This window comes from Schistocerca piceifrons, chromosome X, assembly GCF_021461385.2.
Source record: "Schistocerca piceifrons isolate TAMUIC-IGC-003096 chromosome X, iqSchPice1.1, whole genome shotgun sequence".
Taxonomy (NCBI): Eukaryota; Metazoa; Arthropoda; class Insecta; order Orthoptera; family Acrididae; genus Schistocerca; species Schistocerca piceifrons.
Window position 1 is genome coordinate 590,373,771 of NC_060149.1, and position 19,929 is coordinate 590,393,699.

Sequence of the window (19,929 nt, forward strand, 5' to 3'; positions counted from 1 at the left end):
CATATAAAAAGACTGAAGGCCGTTCTTAAGTGTCTCACCCAGACGGACTGAAACTTAATCCAAGAAAGTGTCTCTTTGGAGCAAAAGAAATCAAAATACTTGGGCACCTTGTGTCAAACGAAGGTGTGCGGCCAGACCCAGAAAAGATGAGAACTATAACGGAATTTCCCATTCCTAAAAGTATTACAGCGTGAGAAGCTTCCTCAGATTGTGTTCTTATTACTGTCATTTTATCAAAGGCTTTTGTATCAAAGCCAGGCCACTCCAAGAGTTGTTAAAAGCCGATGCTAAATTTATCTGGGGTGGTACTCAACAAGATTCTTTCGATGTGCTGCGAAAAGCTCTGACGACTGACCCTGTACTTGATTTGTATGATGAGGGAGCACCTACAGAACTACACACAGATGCAGTGGGTATGGGATCGGTGCTGTTCTGGTGTAAATTTCGGATGGAAAAGAGAAGCCTATGCTTCTAGGACACTTACAAAAGCCGAGAGAAACTACTCAACTACAGAAAGAGAATGTCTTTCTGTGATCTGGGCCATATGCAAACTTCGACAGTATCTCTATGGAAGGCCATTCAGTTGTTACAGGCCATCATTCACTTTGTCGGTTGACAGGTCTCAAGGATTCAACAGGACGACTCGCCAGGTGGGCACTATGTCTTCAAGAGTATGACATTACCATAGTGCACAAAAGTGGAAGAAAACACCAAGATGCCGACTGTCTCTCAGGAAACCCTGTGCAAGACCATCAAGACTTTGATGAAGATAGTGACTGTCTCGCTGCACTCCAGGATCTCTCTGCTGAGCAAAAGAAGGATGCCAAGATGTCTCAAATTATGCTTGCCCTAAATCGGTCAGAGGGTGTGAAAGGACAATTTAAGGCAGTTAATTGATTACTTTGCAAGAAAAACTTTGATCCGTTTGGAAAGAGGTGGCAACCAGTGATTCCTAAATACATGCGCTTAGATGTTCTACAGAAATTTCATGGCACAACTGAGGCTGGACATTTAGGATTTATTAAGACATACGATAGGATCCACAAGAGATTTTTCTGGCCAGGTTTATTTAGGAGTGTCCGTCATACTGTGTCGCACTGTCGAGAGTGCCAGAAGAGAAAGGCAGTTCCTCAGAAACCACCTGACCGACTGATACCAATTCCACCACCCGAAACGCCTTTCCAGCAACCTCCTCGGACAATTTCCAACGTCTGCTAGTGGCAATAGATGGATTATTGTTTGCACTGATTATCTGATGTGTTATGTCATTACAAAAGCCGCGAGAACAGCCGAAGCATTCGAAGTAGGCAAATTCATCGTAGAAGACATTGTATTAAAACACGGTGCCCCAAGGTCGTTAATTATAGATCGAGAAAAAGTTTTTTTCAATCGAATCTTGTGACAGAGATAAACCGTCGGTGCAACATTACTCATCACATGACGACTGCCTACCATCCGCAAACTAATGGGCTTACTGAACGCCTTAATAAGACCTTGGCCGACATGCTATCAGTGTTCATCAATGTTGAGCAGAGCAACTGGGATGAGGTGCTACGTTTCGTGACGTTTGCTTACAATACCGCCAAACAAGACACTATGGCATTTACGCCCTTTTTCCTGGTGCATGGGCGTGAGGTGACTACGACGATAGACACTGTGTATCCGTTACATCCTGATGACGTGTACGACGACTACATCAGCCAGGTGTTAACCAGAGCAGAGGAAGCTCGGCAGTTAGCTCGACTCCGCACGCTGCAGGCTTAAGAAAACGATCGCCGAAGGTATGACGCGAGCCACCGCCCTGTTGTCTACCAGCCTGGTGACCTCGTCTGGATCTTCACTCCTGTTCGGAAGGTTGGTCTCTCTGAGAAGCTCCTCAGGCACTACTTTGGATCTTATAAGGTTGTAAGACAGTTGCCTGATGTTACTTAAGAAGTTGAAGATTTCGACCCCGACACAAGACGATGAAAGAACAGAGATACGGTCCACGTCCTTCGAATGAAGCCCTATAAGGATCCTGCAACCCAGTGTAAATTCGAAGGTCCAGCGACAGGTAAGAAGCAGAAAGGTAACGAAGAGCGTGGCGGCAAGGGAAGTTCTAAGAAGATCACCGCCAGGGCGAACATCAGTCATCGGGAGTTGGAGTATGCAGGACCGATGACTCATTCCCGGAATAGGACGACATAACAGCGAGATGCTGTTCTCTTAAGCAGGGAGCACTGTCGCAGAAGAAGCCGAGTAGCGTAGTCGCTGTAGTGTAGTGTCTATGAGTCTAGATTGTTGCATGGAGGGTCGTGAGTTCATAACTCACCTGAACTGAAAAATTTTAATTTATATATTCGGTTCGAATACATTCTAGAAGTATCCACAAATGGAAAGATTCATTGTACTGGAATGTTCTGTAGCCGTAATTATACCATATGTTGTTCTGGTCGGAGGCAGTTCGCTCCGCACTCTTGTTCGTGCAAGTGCTGAATAAACCTTCGTTAAGTGAAGTTAGTGTTCGTCATTCATCTACTTACACCTTCCTCTAAGTGACAATATTCTCTTTGCTCACTGCAGGCCTGTAACAGGCAATAATGCTCATAAGGACTAATCACATCATCTCACAACATTTCCCATGCAATAGTTTTCACCAAACGTAGTGAATGATTTACATTTGAAGTCTTGTTTTGATTTGTCTTGAATCAATGTATAATGGAAAGAGTGAATACGTTAAATATGCCAGAGCTGACAATGACTGAGTCAGATGTGTGTTTTCTGCTTCTGTTGAACAGTGTGTCAGGAACCTCGGGAAAGGTTTTGATGTGACACTCAGCTAAAGAGTGGTAAATGACAGCATCACTTTAGAGAAACATCCCAGAGTACAGTTTATGCTGGAGGGAGTAGTGAATGTGCACTGGTGTAACTGATCTTACAACACAGTTGTGGGCAAGGTAAAAAGGAATGGTAACAAACTTCTGCAAGATGCAGTTATGTGGAAAAGAAAGATTAGGGTTTAACATCCCCTCAACAATGAGGTCGTTAGAGATGGGCATTTGTATGCAGCTGGTGTTAATAAAGCAAGTGAAATAGGCAGAAGTGAGATACAAGGACAGAAAAATTAACTAAAAAAAGACGAAAGAAGCCGGAAGAAGATGAGTGGAAGACTTCAGCAAGATGTCAGCTAGAAAGCGTCATAGTATAATGTTATTTTCAGAAATGATAGAAACCAACATTTAAGAAAATAGATGCAAATCTTTCTGGAGGTGATTCAACATACAATTTGATTTACTCTGAATCCAGTTTCATCTTACTTTTTGCCAAATAATCACTGGCCATCTTCTGCAGTTCTGTATTTACCTTCTCTCTCTTCTCTCCTGCTCACTCTAATTTCAGGATGGTTGTCTGGGCAGAAGATTGAAAGAACCAATCCCTTGGCTGTTGTGGACTGTTACGAGCAGTTGATCAACAACATATCTTATCCAGCAAAATTCATTCAGTTGCTGTGGATGGCATCATGGCGCCATTATTGAGCCTGGGCAGTAATGTCTACCCAGGGAAACACATGGCAGGATGTAGTGGCAGAATTAGTTCCCCCATTCAGCAAAGCACAACTGTGCAGTGACATAGTGCTGTAACCATGTCCTAGTGGTGCTGATGCAACACAGACACCCACACTGGACGTGCCAGCTGGCAGTGACAGGTGCTGGCAGGCATGGTCTGTAGTGCCAAGCGACAGTGTAGTGGTGAGGTGTGTGGTGCTCCGAATCTGTGACCTTGGCAAAGAGTGCAGCATCAGTAGTCTAGCAGGAGGTCAGGTGTGGGAGGCATCCTTAGCTGATGTCAGCCTAAAGTAGGCCCCAGCCAGATTGGATGACTGAGATTGGGTCAAGGGTGCCATTGGGGACAATCTCACTGTAGGCAACAGTCGATGACACATACTGTTAGGCCAGAGTGGCTATTATTTGTACTGGTTCACTGGAGTCCTATTTTGACAAGGCACCACTGCCATTCACATAGAGGGACCCAGCCAACATGGCATGAGATAAGTCCAGCACTTCATTCTGACAGGCTGTTGGATTGCGTCATGTCACCTCACCACTTTCCCATGCCACACATCAGACTTTTCAGGCAGCAAGCTGGCCTGTCTGCCCACATGTTGTGAAGCCCACTAGGAAGGTGTTGGCACAACATTCTACATCTACATTCCAATGACTTCTTGATAATTTACCTTGTGCTTTCATAATGAGAGCTAATAGCTATTTGGTATTATATTACAGGAGCTTATAATTCATGTTAGTCATTTTTGCATATAAGAATTAATTTCAATTTTTAGAAAAAGTGTCCTGTACATTACACGCCAGTAGGTTTCTTGTTTTGTAAGTTAGAGAGTAGTACATGGTTAAATTCAACATTTACAAGTAAAATACAACATTTATTTTATTTATTTATGTAAATGGCTCAAATGGTTCAAATGGCTCTGAGCACCATGGGACTTAACATCTGAGGTCATCAGACCCCTAGAACTTAGAACTACTTAAACCTAACTAACCTAAGGACATCACACACATCCATGCCCGAGGCAGGATTCGAACCTGCGACCGTAGCAGTCACGCGGTTCCAGACTGAAGCGCCTAGAACCGCTCGGCCACAATGGCCGGCTATTTATGTAAATGTTTTATTGTTAATTGTATACAGATGATGGTGTGATTTCTGAAGCTGTTGTCTTTTTCAGGTATAATACGTGGTTTGAAGGAACAGAGGGTATTGACTTGAGTGCCTTTTCTGACTTTATAGACATTGACAGTATACCAATACCTAATGAATGTTTGTATCAGAGCATACTCAAATTGTGGACTGTTAATGGAATTGTCAAAGAAAATCTGGTAAATGAGACTCAGGAAATGATTAATAAAAAAGTTTCCACTGCATTAATGGCCAGGTAGGTCCTATCACAGTTACACAGATATTTATTCAAATAAGAAAACCCATACTACATCAATTAATTTACATATGCAATTTGTCACAATTAAAAATAAAGTCAGTGAACTGACAAATGGTATGTTGAAAGCAGCATGTATCATGATCGTAGGTCTCTCTCTCTCTCTCTCTCTCTCTCACACACACACACACACACACACACACACACACACACACACACACACACACACACAGGCACTATGGGAACAAAGGATGTGTTGCACAGATAGTCACCACCTGGAAACTTCAGAGAATTTCATATTGGAGGGGTGAGCATTAAAAGGGGGGGGTGATATCTGGATGATGGAGGTTTTCAGCCAGCATTTGAAGCCAGACACTTAATGTTTCGGTTGGCCTCTGGCTCTGAGCACTATGGGACTCAACTGCTGAGGTCGTAAGTCCCCTAGAACTTAGAACTACTTAAACCTAACTAACCTAAGGACATCACACACATCCATGCCCGAGGCAGGATTCGAACCTGCGACCGTAGCGGTCGTGCGGTTCCAGACTGTAGCACCTAGAACTGCTCGGCCACTCTGGCCAGCAGTTGGCCTCTGGTCACAGTTTGATAATAGCCATTCATTCAGCTACATCATTTTTTTGTGGTTATATCCATGTAGAATGTTGCACAGTAATTAAATGGAAATTGACAAATGATGTGTCCACTTTCAAAAGTGACTGTTCTTCTGATGGCATATTAAACACTTATGATTAGGCTGGAATAGGAAAGGATGGATTGATGTATGGAACAGTCCTTGCAGCAGGGTCTTCCATAGAGACATGATCCTTAGAGTCAGGATTTGGAGCAGGAGTATATTGTACATGTTTATTGAGTAAGGGTATGCCACCGGATGAAAGATGGAAAGGATAGTAGGAGAGTTTCAGGGTAAGACACAAGGTAGCTGAGGCCCTGGCAGGGAATGTTGTTCAGTTGCTCTGGTCCTGAGTGGTATTAAGTAATGAATAGTATCATGGATATGCACAAAAATTTATTCAAGAGGGGACACGAGTCTGTAATATTTTATAGCCTGTCCCAGGTGGAATGGTCAATATTCAGGGATATGACAGGAATGATCACTCAAAGTGAAAAAGTCTAGTAAACATTGGCTCTAAGCTATATATCTTAAGAGCTATGCACACTTATTCAATAGAAGAGATGTGTTTCACAGTAGCAAAGATGAACAAGTGCTCATAGCTCTTAAACCTCGAGTGAGCATGTCTGTGTATAAAGTACACCAACCACAAATAAGTTACTCTTTTATTGGTCCACTGCTACTTTAAAATTGCAAGCCAGTACTTATTCCTTCATCATTGCTTCATCTGACATAGTGATAAGTCGTGTTGCATACATCCAAGTGATCAGCAGTAATTTAAAATAAACAGTGAGCTAGGTGAGAAAAATTTATAAATGATGCAAGAAAATGATCCCAATTTCGAGCTAGCAGCACAATCTCACAATGAGGTGGTTGTCTACAAGGTAATTAGTAATCGGATAAATGTTTGGCAGGGATCCAATGCAATGTTGATGTAGTATTCTCTATTAGAAATCGCAAAACATTTTAAGCATATCCAAAAATTTTGATTTTTTGTTAGTCATTAAGCCCCAGCACATGCAATATGCTCTATCAGTACATTTTACATTATAAATTTTACAAAAATACATTTTAAAGTGGCATCTTCATACTGGGCATTTATAAAAATTCTTCTGATTGATAAATTCAATGGGCTCATTACTGTGAAGTGACACATGTACATGACAACAAAGTGATACAATGAAAATTTATTTTATTATTGTTTAATTAAACAATGATTTAGCTCCTATGTTATAAGTTTATTTTATAGTTGTTCAATTAAACTAAGATTAATTTGTGATTTTGCTCATACTTGTTTACCTTTATAACGTAAAGGTGGTTAATCTTTACATGTGTACAAAATACGTCATGCACCTGCTGGTGTTATGAAAACTGGTGCACCCATTTGAGGGTTAGGTTATGTATTTCAGAGCCTATGTTTACTAGACTTTTTTGCTTGAAAAGATTGCTCCTGTTGTATCCCTTTAAAGAGACCATTCCTTCTCAGACACCCTCTATAGTCATTCACTGAGGTTGTAAATATGTTCTGCTCATAGAAGTGTGTACACACACACACACACACACACACACACACACACACATATATCAAAAAACAAAGATGATGTGACTTACCAAACGAAAGCGCTGGCAGGTCGAAAGACACACAAACAAACACAAACATACACACATATCCATCCACTGTGTGTGTGTGCGAGTGTATACCCGTCCTTTTTTCCCCCCTAAGGTAAGTCTTTCCGCTCCCGGGATTGGAATGACTCCTTACCCTCTCCCTTAAAACCCACATCCTTTCGTCTTTCCCTCTCCTTCCCTCTTTCCTGATGAGGCACAGTTTGTTGTGAAAGCTTGAATTTTGTGTGTATGTTTGTGTTTGTTTGTGTGTCTTTCGACCTGCCAGCACTTTCGTTTGGTAAGTCACATCATCTTTGTTTTTTGATAAATTTTTCCCACGTGGAATGTTTCCCTCTCTCTCTCTCTCTCTCTCTCTCTCTCTCTCTCTCTCTCTCTCTCTCTATATATATATATATATATATATATATATATATATATATATATATATATATAACTTTAATAGTGGCAACTATTTGTTTACCGCTCATAAAAAATAGATACGTGTTTCAAAGTTCTACTGACCTTCAAAGTAGTCACCAGCATTGTGTATAACCTATTGCCAGCAGTGTGGAAGTCATAGGATACTCTTAGCAGTGCCAGTAGTGTTGACAGTTTGAGTGGCGCAGTCTATTGCCTGACGAATTTGTAGCAGTTCTGAAGCAAATGACGTGAAGTGTTTCCTTCAGTTTAGAAATCGAGTTGACCTTACGAGGGCTTAAGTCAGGGGAGTGCAGTAGGTGGTATAGCACTTAGCAGCCCCATCAGCCGAACAAATCAGTAACAGCTTGCACTGTATGTGCTTGAGCATTGTCCTGCAAAATATTGGTCAGGTCCAGCAGAAAGTGTTATCACTTCTATCTCTATGCTGTTCATTTTTGGAACACAACCTACGACCAGCTTAGAGGCAGATGTGATGACACTTTCTGCTGGACCTGGCCATCATTTTGCATGACAATGCTCAAGCACATACAGTGCAAGCTGTTACTGGTTTGTTTGACTGATGGGACTGCTTAGTGCTATACCACCTACTGCACTCCCCTAACTTAAGCCCTTGCGAGTTCAACTCAATTTCAAAACTGAAGGAAACACTTCATGGCATTCACTTCAGAACTGCTACAATTTCGTCGGGCAATAGACCGTGCTGCTTGAACTGTCAACACCACTGGCACTGCTAAGAGTATCCTACAACTTACACATCATTGACGGCAGGTTATACACAATGCTGGTGACTACTTTGAAGGTCAGTAAAACTTTGAAACACGTATCTATTTTGTGCGAGCTGTAAGTAAATAGTTTCCACTATTAAAGTTCCAAACCCTGTATGTAAGTATATAGTTAAGCATATTTCAATAATACATTACCCAACAAAAAAAGTGAAGCACCCTGAAGACATGGTTGGATGTCAGTGTAACTTCATACACTATTGGTGGGTACGTAAATGATTGTAGTTGTAATTCTCTGTGATAGATAGAATTGCCACCAGATTGTGTTAGTGTTATTTGAGTTTGGTGTTGATACCAGGCCTGGTAGGTTATATGATGTCATGAAAAATATCAGATGTTGGGTGATCACTGTGAAGCACACAGAGATGCGGCATACTCTTGTGAGGCACCATTATCAGCACGTGACAGCGTTAGAAAGGTGCCTCTTTGTGGGTCCCAATGTGGCCAGCTGGTCAAATCATCCAGTATTCAGATTCATTGGGCATTCAGATCTGCCAGTGGGCAGATGTTGGAATGCATAGGAGCATGGGTATACCCATTGTTAAAGTTTTAGTCGACTGCATCTGATCACCACAAGGGAAGGTCACCAATTGTGCCCCAAGCACATTGCTGCTCCTTCACATCAGCTCCTGTCATCTGAGAACCTGGAACATTCTGTGTCATCCTGCACTACTGGTCAGAGACTAGCAGCAGCTGGAATATGAGATTGTGTTCCCATGGGTAGGCTGCCAATAACATTGCAACACAAATGGCTGTGTTTGGAATGGTGCCATGACTGGGAAGCATGGTCTGCTGATGAATAGTGTTGCATTGTTTTCAGTGATGATAATGGTTCTACACTACCTCAGATGACCATTGTTAGCAAGTATGACAGCGACCTGGGGAGAGATCCCATTCTTCCATTGCTTTGGATGCACAGCAGTGTTACTATTGACCTCACGGTGTGGGGAGTCATGAGATATGGCTTCAGGTTACAGTTGGTAGTGATTGAGTGGACACTGATAGCACAACAGTATGTTACAGACATTCTGCATCCTCATGTGTTGCCTCTCATGTGACATGATCATGGAATCATTTTTCCATAGGACAATGCACATCCTATACATGAAATGTCTCTCTGTGAGCTGTATGCTAGTTGTTGAGGTACTCCTGTGGCCAATGGGATCACTGTCTTTGTTCCTAATAGAACATATGTGGGACCAGCTTGGACATCAACTCCATTACAGTGCCAGTACCCAGAATGACAAAGACCAGTTACAACAGTGGGACAGCTTGCCTCAGGAGATGATAAGTGGCTTTTTGACACCCTTCCCAACCAAATCAGTGCATACATCTAGGCCAGAAGGGGTGCAGCATCATATTGATAAGTGGGTTCATACTGCCAAGTATTTTGTAAATTTAACTGTAAGTTCTGGTTGAGAATAACAAATTATTTAGGAGTAAAGGAGAAGGCTCACCTAAAGGCAGAAGTGCTGTGTCGTCAACAGATACACACACAAAAGGTACAGAGCTTTACTTTGCTAGCTTTTGGAGTGGAATTCCTTTGTCAAGCTGTAGGAAATACATGCACGTGCGCACATGCGTGTGTGCCTACACACACACACACACACACACACACACACACACACACACACACACACACACACACCACGTGCGCACATGCGTGTGTGCCTACACACACACACACACACACACACACACACACACACACAGCCTATCACATATGCTTGTCTCCCTACATTGTGCTCATTAGACTGTCAGCTCTTTTCTGGTCCATGGTGAGTGTACTGGGTTGAGATTGGGGAGCAGTGTGGGGTGGGGTGTGGCATGGAGTGAAGCAGAAGGCAGGGAGGGTGTTGGGGGGAAGTGTCTAGCGGCTCGTGTGAGACTGGGGAGCTGTCCGTGGGCTAAGTAGGGATGCAGGTAGAGGGGGCACGTGGCAGACAGCTGTGCACTTGATTTCACAGACTAGGGCATGAGGTAGCAGCACACAACTACCAAGAAACCTCCCTGGCCTAAACCCAAGGTAGCTCGCTCTGCCCCCCCCCCCCCCCCCATATAGTGTGTTTTTTGTTTGTTTGTTTGTCTGTTTGTCTGTCTGTGTGTGTGTGTGTGTGTGTGTGTGTGTGTGGTGTGTCTTTACACAACCCAGCCCACACAGCACCCCCACCTCACTCCAATATGCTCACCGTGGGCTAGGAAAGAGCTGACAGTCGAATGAGCACAATGTAAGGAGAGAACCATGTGCATATGTGTGTGTGTGTGTGTGTGTGTGTGTGTGTGTGTGTGTGTGTGTCTTTGTGTTTGTATGCATGTTTCTCCTACAACTTGAGAAAGAAATTCCATTCTGAAAGCTAGCAAAGTAAAGCTCTGTACCTTTTGTGTGTGTATCTGATGATGACGCAGTGTTTCTGCCTTTAGGTTAACTTCCATTTTGTGATCACTTAAGTAATCTCACATAGCCTCCCAACCCATGAAGTTTTATTTTGTTTCCCTTTCACCTTCTGGGTGCTTCACTTTTTTGTCAGGCACTGTATATGCAAACATCCCTTTTTCATCATAATCTTAATGCTTTTTATTCTTTTAATGTTGACTTGTGTAACTTAAACTGAAAAAAAAAGTGTTTTGAAAGCTGAGTTTTTTTTGTGTTGGTTGGATGAAGTTAAATCAGGGGCAGTATACAATGAGACTTATATGCGAAACCTTCTAAAATCACCCTCAAATTGGCTGGTAGGCTCCACTTTTAACAGCCTAGGATTGAACCAAGGTGATCCACTGAAGTTTGTCACATTATTGTGCAACTGTGCCATTATGACTGCAAAATTCATAGTTTTATGACTCCATTTCCCATGAAAAGCCTTCCAACAAGTGAAAATGCAAGATATATAGTGATTGCTAAAGTCCTGCTTGTCAACATTAAATTTCCAGATTGATGGAGTCACAGCAATCAGTGACAGAATTCTGTAATGAAAAAACAGCTATTTCCTGGATTCCAGGAGGGGGCAGGTGTCCCCTCTTGCATGCCTCCTCCTTGAGGATACCTGAAAACAAGTTACTCATGGCTAATCGGCAGATGCACAAGGGGTGTTGGAAGGCATAAGAGATCCATTTCTTAACAAAGTGTGGAAGCTAGGGATGGTCAGAAAAGGCCTTAGCAAGACCTTCATCATACTGGAAAGGGGACTACAAACTGATGCAGACATGACATTGATAGCAATCAACTTGTATGGGATGGACTTTTTGGTGTGCAAGGGGTGGCTGCTGGTGAAATGGAAATATTGTTGTGATTTGTACGTACTTGTGGTACCATCAATGAGGTGGAGGTTAGCATTCAGGATGGTGGCTTGTTGAGTTGAGGAGAACCACATGAAAAAAGCAGGGGAGAATATATTAAAGTACAAAAACCTTTTTATAGACTTTGCACATTACTGAGTAATCAAAATTTGCTTTTCTACTTTTTTAAATAATTGCATTATACTAGCAGTGTCATGATGGGTCTTTGGATATGTAATTTAAAATTAGTTCACATCTTCCTGTATTATAACAATGGTTATTATTTATTTCCAGTTCTGATGTGAGTATACTGGATGACATCACTTCTCTCTTAGCTGGAGTGGAGTGGAATCTTAACAAGACTGAAGTATTGGGAGCCAGAGCAACTATCATCATTTGGATGCTTGACAAGGTACTGTGACCTAAAAGTGTTGTTAGATGAACCATTAATCAATGTTCCTTTGTTATATCAGATTTTATTTCACAGACTAAATGTCAACACCAAGCCATTAGTAATATATAAACCCAACAATATAATGACCTGGGGTGAGTGGGGATGCTATGGTGTAGAAGTGGTGGAGTGGCAGGTTGTGGAGGCAATGGAGATGATCAGAAGTGGCTAGGAAAACTCCACTGCAAGGTATAACATATTTTTTTAGTCTTGCATTACAATGCCAAAGTGCTGCAATGCCTTTGCATTTACCCTCTACAGGCACATGGTCCACTGGCAATGCCAGTGACATTGAAAGGTCCCAGCAGTGGGATGGCCATTTGACATCTATGTCCTGCTTTGCTAACACTGTGTACCTCACTCGGCAGGGCATGCCCAAGTTTGCACAATGTGGTCCAGAGTGAACAGTGGCAATAGCATGTATGTCCACTGAATTCTTGCAGGTGGTCACTACTGCTGGGTTAGAAGCTCACCCTGGTGCAGAAGTATGGCAGCAATTTGATCCTGGCTGTGAACTGCTGCCCTCTGAGGCAGAATTTCAGTGCTGCCTTGGAGCCTGATGGACAGCTCATCCATTATGTTGTTCCAAGTCCAAGGGTGTGCATTTAGAACTGTGAGCTGGTCTGGTGGAACTGGCTGCCCAGACCAGCATTGACTGCTGGCTGGCACAGGGCGTGATGGACACTTTCGTGAGCCCGATGTCATGGAGGGTGCTGCCAGACTGTGCATAACTGTGCTAGAAACAGATGGTATTTATAGCCATTAATAGCACACCTTTCTGTGCTGTTCCATTGCTTTCTGGCACATAGAAACCAACACATCTGTGTCTCAGCATTGTGGAAATACTCCACAGGTTGGCCTGTAGTTTCATGACCTTTCTGGAATGTCACCATGATTGTGCAGCTTGGCCCAGCTACTTTCTGTGTACAAACAGGCTCACTTGTGAAATCACATGTCAGTGCCTCTATATTATCCTGCTTGCCTCACATACAGCTGCAGTGGAGTGGCATTTAATTCAGTAACACCCAAAATTTAGCAATGGCACTAGAACTGTAAATTTCTCTTAGAAGGCAACCTACCATAAGAATTTTTTCTATATGTCTTTCAGCTTCAATGATGTGGTGAAATTACAAGGGGAAAATCAGCAAAGAAGGTCTAGCAATATTCATACATAACAATAGCAATCAGATTCCAAAAGGGAAGAGGTTATAGATATAATCACATATAGTTGCAGCAGTCTTCCAGACTATCTTACATAGAGGCTAATGGTACAAGTAACTGTCCCACTGAGACTTTATGGTCTACCAAAGATAGATATACAAGGAATTTCACTTTACCCCATTATAACAATATTGTACATCTGAAATACTACACAATAAAACACGTGGCTTCACTTTCCAGCCCTCTGGTAGCCTAATGGGAACACAATATCAGCTGAGCTCACATATTCTACAAACAAATGCTTGCCTTGATTTACTTTTCATTCAACATCCAATATTTTGAACAAACTGATGCTGTTGCTACAGGTAGCTCTTTGCCCCATGTTTCATGGAAGACTGCAAGGTGAAAGTACTTCAATCAATAATTCTGAAATCCACTCCTTTTTGAGATAAAAAAACCAATATATTTATGGTCTGACCGCATGGGACCATAACAGCAGAGTCATTCTTAGAAAATCTAAACAGTCTCCATACTAACATTTCTTTTGCTATTGAAATTAATAAAATGGAAACCCATCTTTTGTGGATATCATGATTCATAAAAAAATCACAAAATAGGTTCTTGTGTGGCAGAATGTATTATAAGCCAACACATTTTGGCTTGTATTTCTGAGCTACCAGATGTCATCACCCAACTCATTGCAGAATTGCACTACAGACAACCGTTTAAGGACTAAAAACTGTATTAGATCCTGAGCTGGTCAGTAGAGCTCCTTGGAAGAAAGACAACATAAATTTCATTAAAGCTTGTTGCATAAATTTAAAGAATCTGTATTCAGAGATGATTGTGTGACCATTATGCTGTCACCAACATATATCTCACACAGAGATAATGAGAAAAATGTAAGTGAAGTTACAACATGTACAGAGGCACTCAGTCATTTTTTCCTTACTCAGTATGTGAATGGATTAGGAAAGAAATCTGATAATACTGGTATCATGTGCCTTTAGTCATGCACTATGCAGTGGCTGCTCTACACCCTTGTATGTTTATGCCGAACAGATCCACTATTTGTTTTGACCTGCATGCATTAAAAGTTGTGACCTACCAAGAGATATGTGAAACCTAGCTATGATAGTTTTCTTTCCTTTGTTTGTGTTGTCTTATTCAGAACTATCAGATTTTTCAAGAAATCCTAAATCAAATTTGTTTCCTCTGCATTGAGTGCATGTAGTACTGGATACTGTAAAAGATCATGTCTCCTTAAGGTGGCCCTGAATATACAAGACATATACAAGAATCACTGTGAGGAGTAATATATCAGCCAGATGTGTCACATGGTTAAAATAGATGTAATGCGTGTTGATGTCACATGAGTGTAGATCAGCCAGGAAAATCTGCTATTGTCAACCATTGCCTTGATACAAGACTGGGCCATCACTGGTCAAAGAGCAAATAATTAAGGCACTGACAATTTGCCTGGATGCATATGCTGGGATCTGAAACATGTTGTTTGACTTCCCCTGTCACACAGTGCAAGATCTGCAGTTAATTTCTGTGGCAGATGCTCAGAATGTCAGCTTGTCCTGTGATGAAATTACAGCCCCTCCCCTCTTCTGAGTACCTACATTTTTTGTCAGGTGTCATATAAACTGAACTATGACAATACCTCTGAACTGAGAGTGGAACTTGAAGTTGAAGCAGCAGCATAGAATAAATATTACACCTTTACTATAAAAGTCACAGATGTTAATGTTGATGAACTGTTTAAGCCAGTAGTATTCAACCTGTGGGCCACCGCACCCTAGTGCACCGTGAATGACCACCTGGGGTGCCACGGATTTATTTTGTAGTTAGTCGCAAAGAAGACAGTTGGGGGAAATTTCATTTCTGGTTTCAGCCTGAGTGGCCTCAGAGGAATTCTACTTTAGCTGTTGGCCAACCTGCATAAGTGGCAATAACCTTCAAGCTGAACTATCATGTGTTGCCACCAACAGTGGGGGCTGTTTTTTCAACCAGTTTTTATTACATTGTGACTTTGTTATAAATTTGATAAAGGCAATAAACTATAAAACATTTTTAAATTTGTTAAGTGGAAGTTAGGAGCAAGAACTTACTGCAGACAACAAGGAAAGTAGTAATTAAGGTAGGGAATGCAAGTGTGTAAAATATGACAATAGCTACTTAGATTTTGGTTTGAATGTATGCTACCTAGCAAATTAAAGGATCATTTAGAAAGTGTTCAGAAGAATGACATGGTCAAACCAACAGAATATTTTTCTAGAAAACAGAGTCAAATGAAAGAACAAAAATAACCATTTGCTAACCATTGGATTATCCATAGAGATGCACTTGCTCCACAACATCTGAGTGATGACCTGAAGCATGTCATAAAAGTGGTGAAATTTTTTAAAATTTGTCCTCAGAAAGCTGATTTTTTAGACAAATGTTTCATGATATGGAGGCTGAACATACATATCTTTTTTATTTTTTATTTTTTTAGCACCACTCATTGGATTTTCAGGGGAAAAGTATTACCATACTTTTTTTTAATTTAGACAAGAAGTTTGATCTTGCCTGGAAGAAGAAAATCATATCAGTGCGAAGCGCTTTCTAGACACAGACTTTTTATTAAAGGTCAGATACCTAAGTGACATATATGAGAAGTTAAACTCACTGAATAAATCTCTGCAAGGAAGTGAAACTCATTTCATTCAGCTGCTTCATGAAGTTTTGGCTTTCAAAAAAGGTGTTTCTTTGAAAGAGAAAAATGAATGATGGAGAAGAAATGAACTACTTTCCATGTTTGCAGCATTTTGTAAATGACAGTGAGATAGGCCTTGCTGCAGATATTTTTTCTGTACTGTAATTGAAGGACATTTATCTGCACTTTATGTACATTTTGAAAAGTACTTTCCTGAAAACTGTGATAGGTTTCAGTGAGTTCAAAATCCCTTCTGTAATGGTTCTCCTGTGTGTTCAGTATTACAGAAGAGGAAGAGTTCTACATCTACATCTACACCTATACTCCGCAAGCCACCTGACAGTGTGTGGCGGAGGGTACTTTGAGTCCCTCTATCGGTTCTCCCTTCTATTCCAGTCTCGTATTGTTCATCGAAATCTGTCTGATTTTATCCTCATGGTCTCTTCGTGAGATATATGTAGGAGGGAGCAATATATTGCTTGACTCCTCGGTGAAGGTATGTTCTCAAAACTTCAAGAAAAGCCCGTACCGAACTACTGAGCGTCTCTCCTGCAGTGTCTTCCACTGGAGTTTATCTATCATCTCCGTAGTGCTTTCGCGATTACTGAATGATCCTGTAACAAAGGGCACTGCTCTCCGTTGGATCTTCTCTATATCTTCTATCAACCCTATCTGATACGTATCCCACACTGGTGAGCAATATTCAAGCAGTGGGTGAACAAGTGTCCCGTAACCTACTTCCTTTGTTTTCGGATTGCATTTCCTTAGAATTCTTCCAATGAATCTCAGTCTGGCATCTGCTTTATCAACGATCAACTTTATATGATCATTCCATTTCAAATCACTCCTAATGTCTACTCCCAGATAATTTATGGAATTAATTGCTTCCAGTTGCTGACCTGCTATATTGTAGCTAAATGATAAAGGATCTTTCTTTCTATGTATTCGCAGCACATTACACTTGTCTACATTGAGATTCAATTGCCATTCCCTGCACCATGCATCAATTCGTTGCAGATCCTCCTGCATTTCAGTACAATTTTCCATTGTTACAACCTCTCGATATACTACAGCATCATCCGCAAAAAGCCTCAGTGAACTTCCGATGTTATCCACAAGGTCATTTATGTATATTGTGAACAGCAATGGTCCTATGGCACTCCCCTGCGGCACACCTGAAATCACTCTTACTTCGGAAGACTTCTCTCCATTGAGAATGACATGCTGCATTCTGTTATCTAGTAACTCTTCAATCCAATCACACAATTGGTCTGATAGTCCTTATGCTCTTCCTTTTTCATTAAACGACTGTGGGGAACTGTATCAAACACCTTGCAGAAGTCAAGAAACACAACATCTACCTGGTTACCCGTGTCTATGGCCCTCTGAGTCTCGTGGACGAATAGCGCGAGCTGGGTTTCACATGATCGTCTTTTTCGAAACCCATGCTGATTCCTACATAGAAGCTTTCTAGTCTCCAGAAAAGTTATTATACTCAAACATAATACATGTTCCAAAATTCTACAATGAATCGACGTTAGAGATATAGGTCTATAGTTGATAGAACTTTCATTAGATTCTTCACTAGTGAAGTTTTCATCAACGAGATTGCCAACATATTGCTATTTGGTAAGGAAAGAGTTTTCAATCTTGAGCAAGAAAGCACTGGGGTATTAATCCTTCTGCAACACCCTATCATTTTAAGAGTGGGTTTTTGGCTGTGTCTATCATTAAAATCAAGTATAGATCAAGACTTTGCGTGGAGAAGGATATCTGGGTGCTGTACCTAGTTTGGTACCAGCCCTTGACAATTTGTGTAACAAGAAGCGAGGTCAAATGTCGCATTGAGATGAGTAGTATTGTATTCATAACTTTTTTAAATTAAATATTTCAGTTCTTTCAACATATTCTTCAGGGGAGCCACAGAAACAACACAGTTTGTCGGGAGAGCCATGAACTCAAAACGGTTGAAAACCATGAGTTTAAGCAGTAATTACATCAGGAAAACGTTGAACAACACAGAAAAGTTTTTGTTCACTTGTCTCTGTCTGTCCCCTCTGATATCTTGGTCATGAATATGAATGTCAGGGGAAGGTGTGGTAGGATTTGTTAACTCCTTGAAAATATCTAGGTAAACCTTTAAGTTTTAGGCATCAGATTTTGGAAGTGGTTTCCTGTTCTTATGTTTTGTTTGACACTAGTCTGCTTTTGTTACACTCTTCTATGTTGTATGTTCTGATGTTTCAGTGTGCATAATATCTTTGTATGTGACAAATTAAAATGCTGACAATGAAAATTGAAACATTTAGAAAATTGAAACCAAGGGAATGAAGAGATTACAAATTATGTACTGGTAATTACAAACAGTGAAAAATCCAGGCTGGAGTAGCAACAATGGAAAACAACTGTTTCAAAGCCTATGCCATATGTATTCTTCCCTCGACACTAACCATTGTTCTGATAACACCCCCCCCCCTCCCCCATACTAAACCTTTGCTAAGATACAAAGGGATTAAAGACATTAACTGCCAGTGGGCATTGATTTATATCAATCAGGAAAGTTGAAAATTTGTGCTGCACTGGGGCTTGAACCCAGTTCTCCTGCTCAATAGGCAGATGTGTTGACCCCAACACCATCTGGACACAGTGGCCACCACAACTGCGTGGTCTACCTTAGCACACCTCCTGTCAGACTGAAATTCTCAACTTATACCACACACTACTAATGTAGTTCCTCCGCTCATTAGTCTCATTACTCGCTGCCTGTCGCCGATTCCGTAAGAGTTAGAGCTTGGTGTGCATCTGCACCTTTGCTAGTCCTTGTCCTCCACTTGCGTGTCCCATTCCTTGCTCCCACTCCAGCCCTACAAATACCTTCTATCACACCAGTGCAACTGCATCATAATCCTTTCCTCTTCTCTAATTCTCTCCTCTCACCTTTGAAACACCCTCTCACCCCTCCACCATGATTCTGCACCTGGCAGACCACTGTCCTATCCCTGCCACATCCCTCCTTGCTTCCACAGACAGCACTAGCATTTTCCCCCACTCTTACCGTGCAATCCTTCCCCCTCCCCAGACCACCTCCGTATTCTCACTGCCCATCAGAGTAAAGATTGTTGCTCCCTCAGAAACAGTTACAGTTTGACATTAGCATGCTGAGATGACAGTGGCCATGTGTGTGTGTTTTATGCACGTGTGAATGTGTGTGTATTATCTATGTCTGATGAAGGACCAAGTCTGATAGCTGAGAACATTAACAGCCTTCTTCAATATATGTCCACCACACAATGATGATTACTTTATTCTCATTTTCATCAGAATTTTCCATTGAAAAAACCAGTGTGTCAGAGGCCCTAAGCACAATGTAAAGAACTTCTGCATGATGAGGTTTGATGGGAAATATTTGTTTTTTCATCATAAGTCCACAGGTGTTTGGTTGAAACTTATAATGTACCTGGTGGACTAATCTCTCAAAAAATAACTTGTTCTCATGCACAGGATGGACATTAATAAAACCAACAAACTGCAGGACAGATTCCTGACTGGAAATGGAGCAAAAATGTCCTATGAACATTTTTTGATACTGTTTTTTGATACAGTTTTTTGATACTGTAACTGTAGGATGTCTGACTTTGTTGATGGAGCCACAACCTCACCTCAGCTTGCACTGTGTCATCATTATCAAAGTGAAGTCCTTGAAGGTGTTCTTAAATTTTGGAAACAGGCAAAAATCAGATGGGACCAAGTGTGAACTGTATGGAGAGTGATTGATGACAGTGAACCCAAGGTGTCAGATTGTCGCATATATCACAGCACTCATGTGTGATCTTGCATTGTCGTGCTGAAGGAGAGGATGCTCCATGTGTGTATAAACTCTTCAGATTTGTGCTTTCAGTTTGTTGAGGGATTACAGCATGCTGTTTTTATCCACTGACATAGTCATCTTACACA

General features: G+C 41.4%; 1 protein-coding gene across 1 annotated transcript in view; it reads left to right on the plus strand.

Moving 5' to 3' along the window:
* The window catches only part of LOC124721143 (patched domain-containing protein 3-like), a 631,834-nt gene that overhangs the window by 359,574 nt on the left and 252,331 nt on the right, over positions 1-19,929 (plus strand). Inside the window, exons 4-5 of the mRNA XM_047245962.1 lie at positions 4,718-4,924; positions 11,954-12,071. Of these exons, the coding sequence (XP_047101918.1) occupies positions 4,718-4,924; positions 11,954-12,071 (325 nt within the window). The remainder of the gene's footprint in view (positions 1-4,717; positions 4,925-11,953; positions 12,072-19,929) is intronic.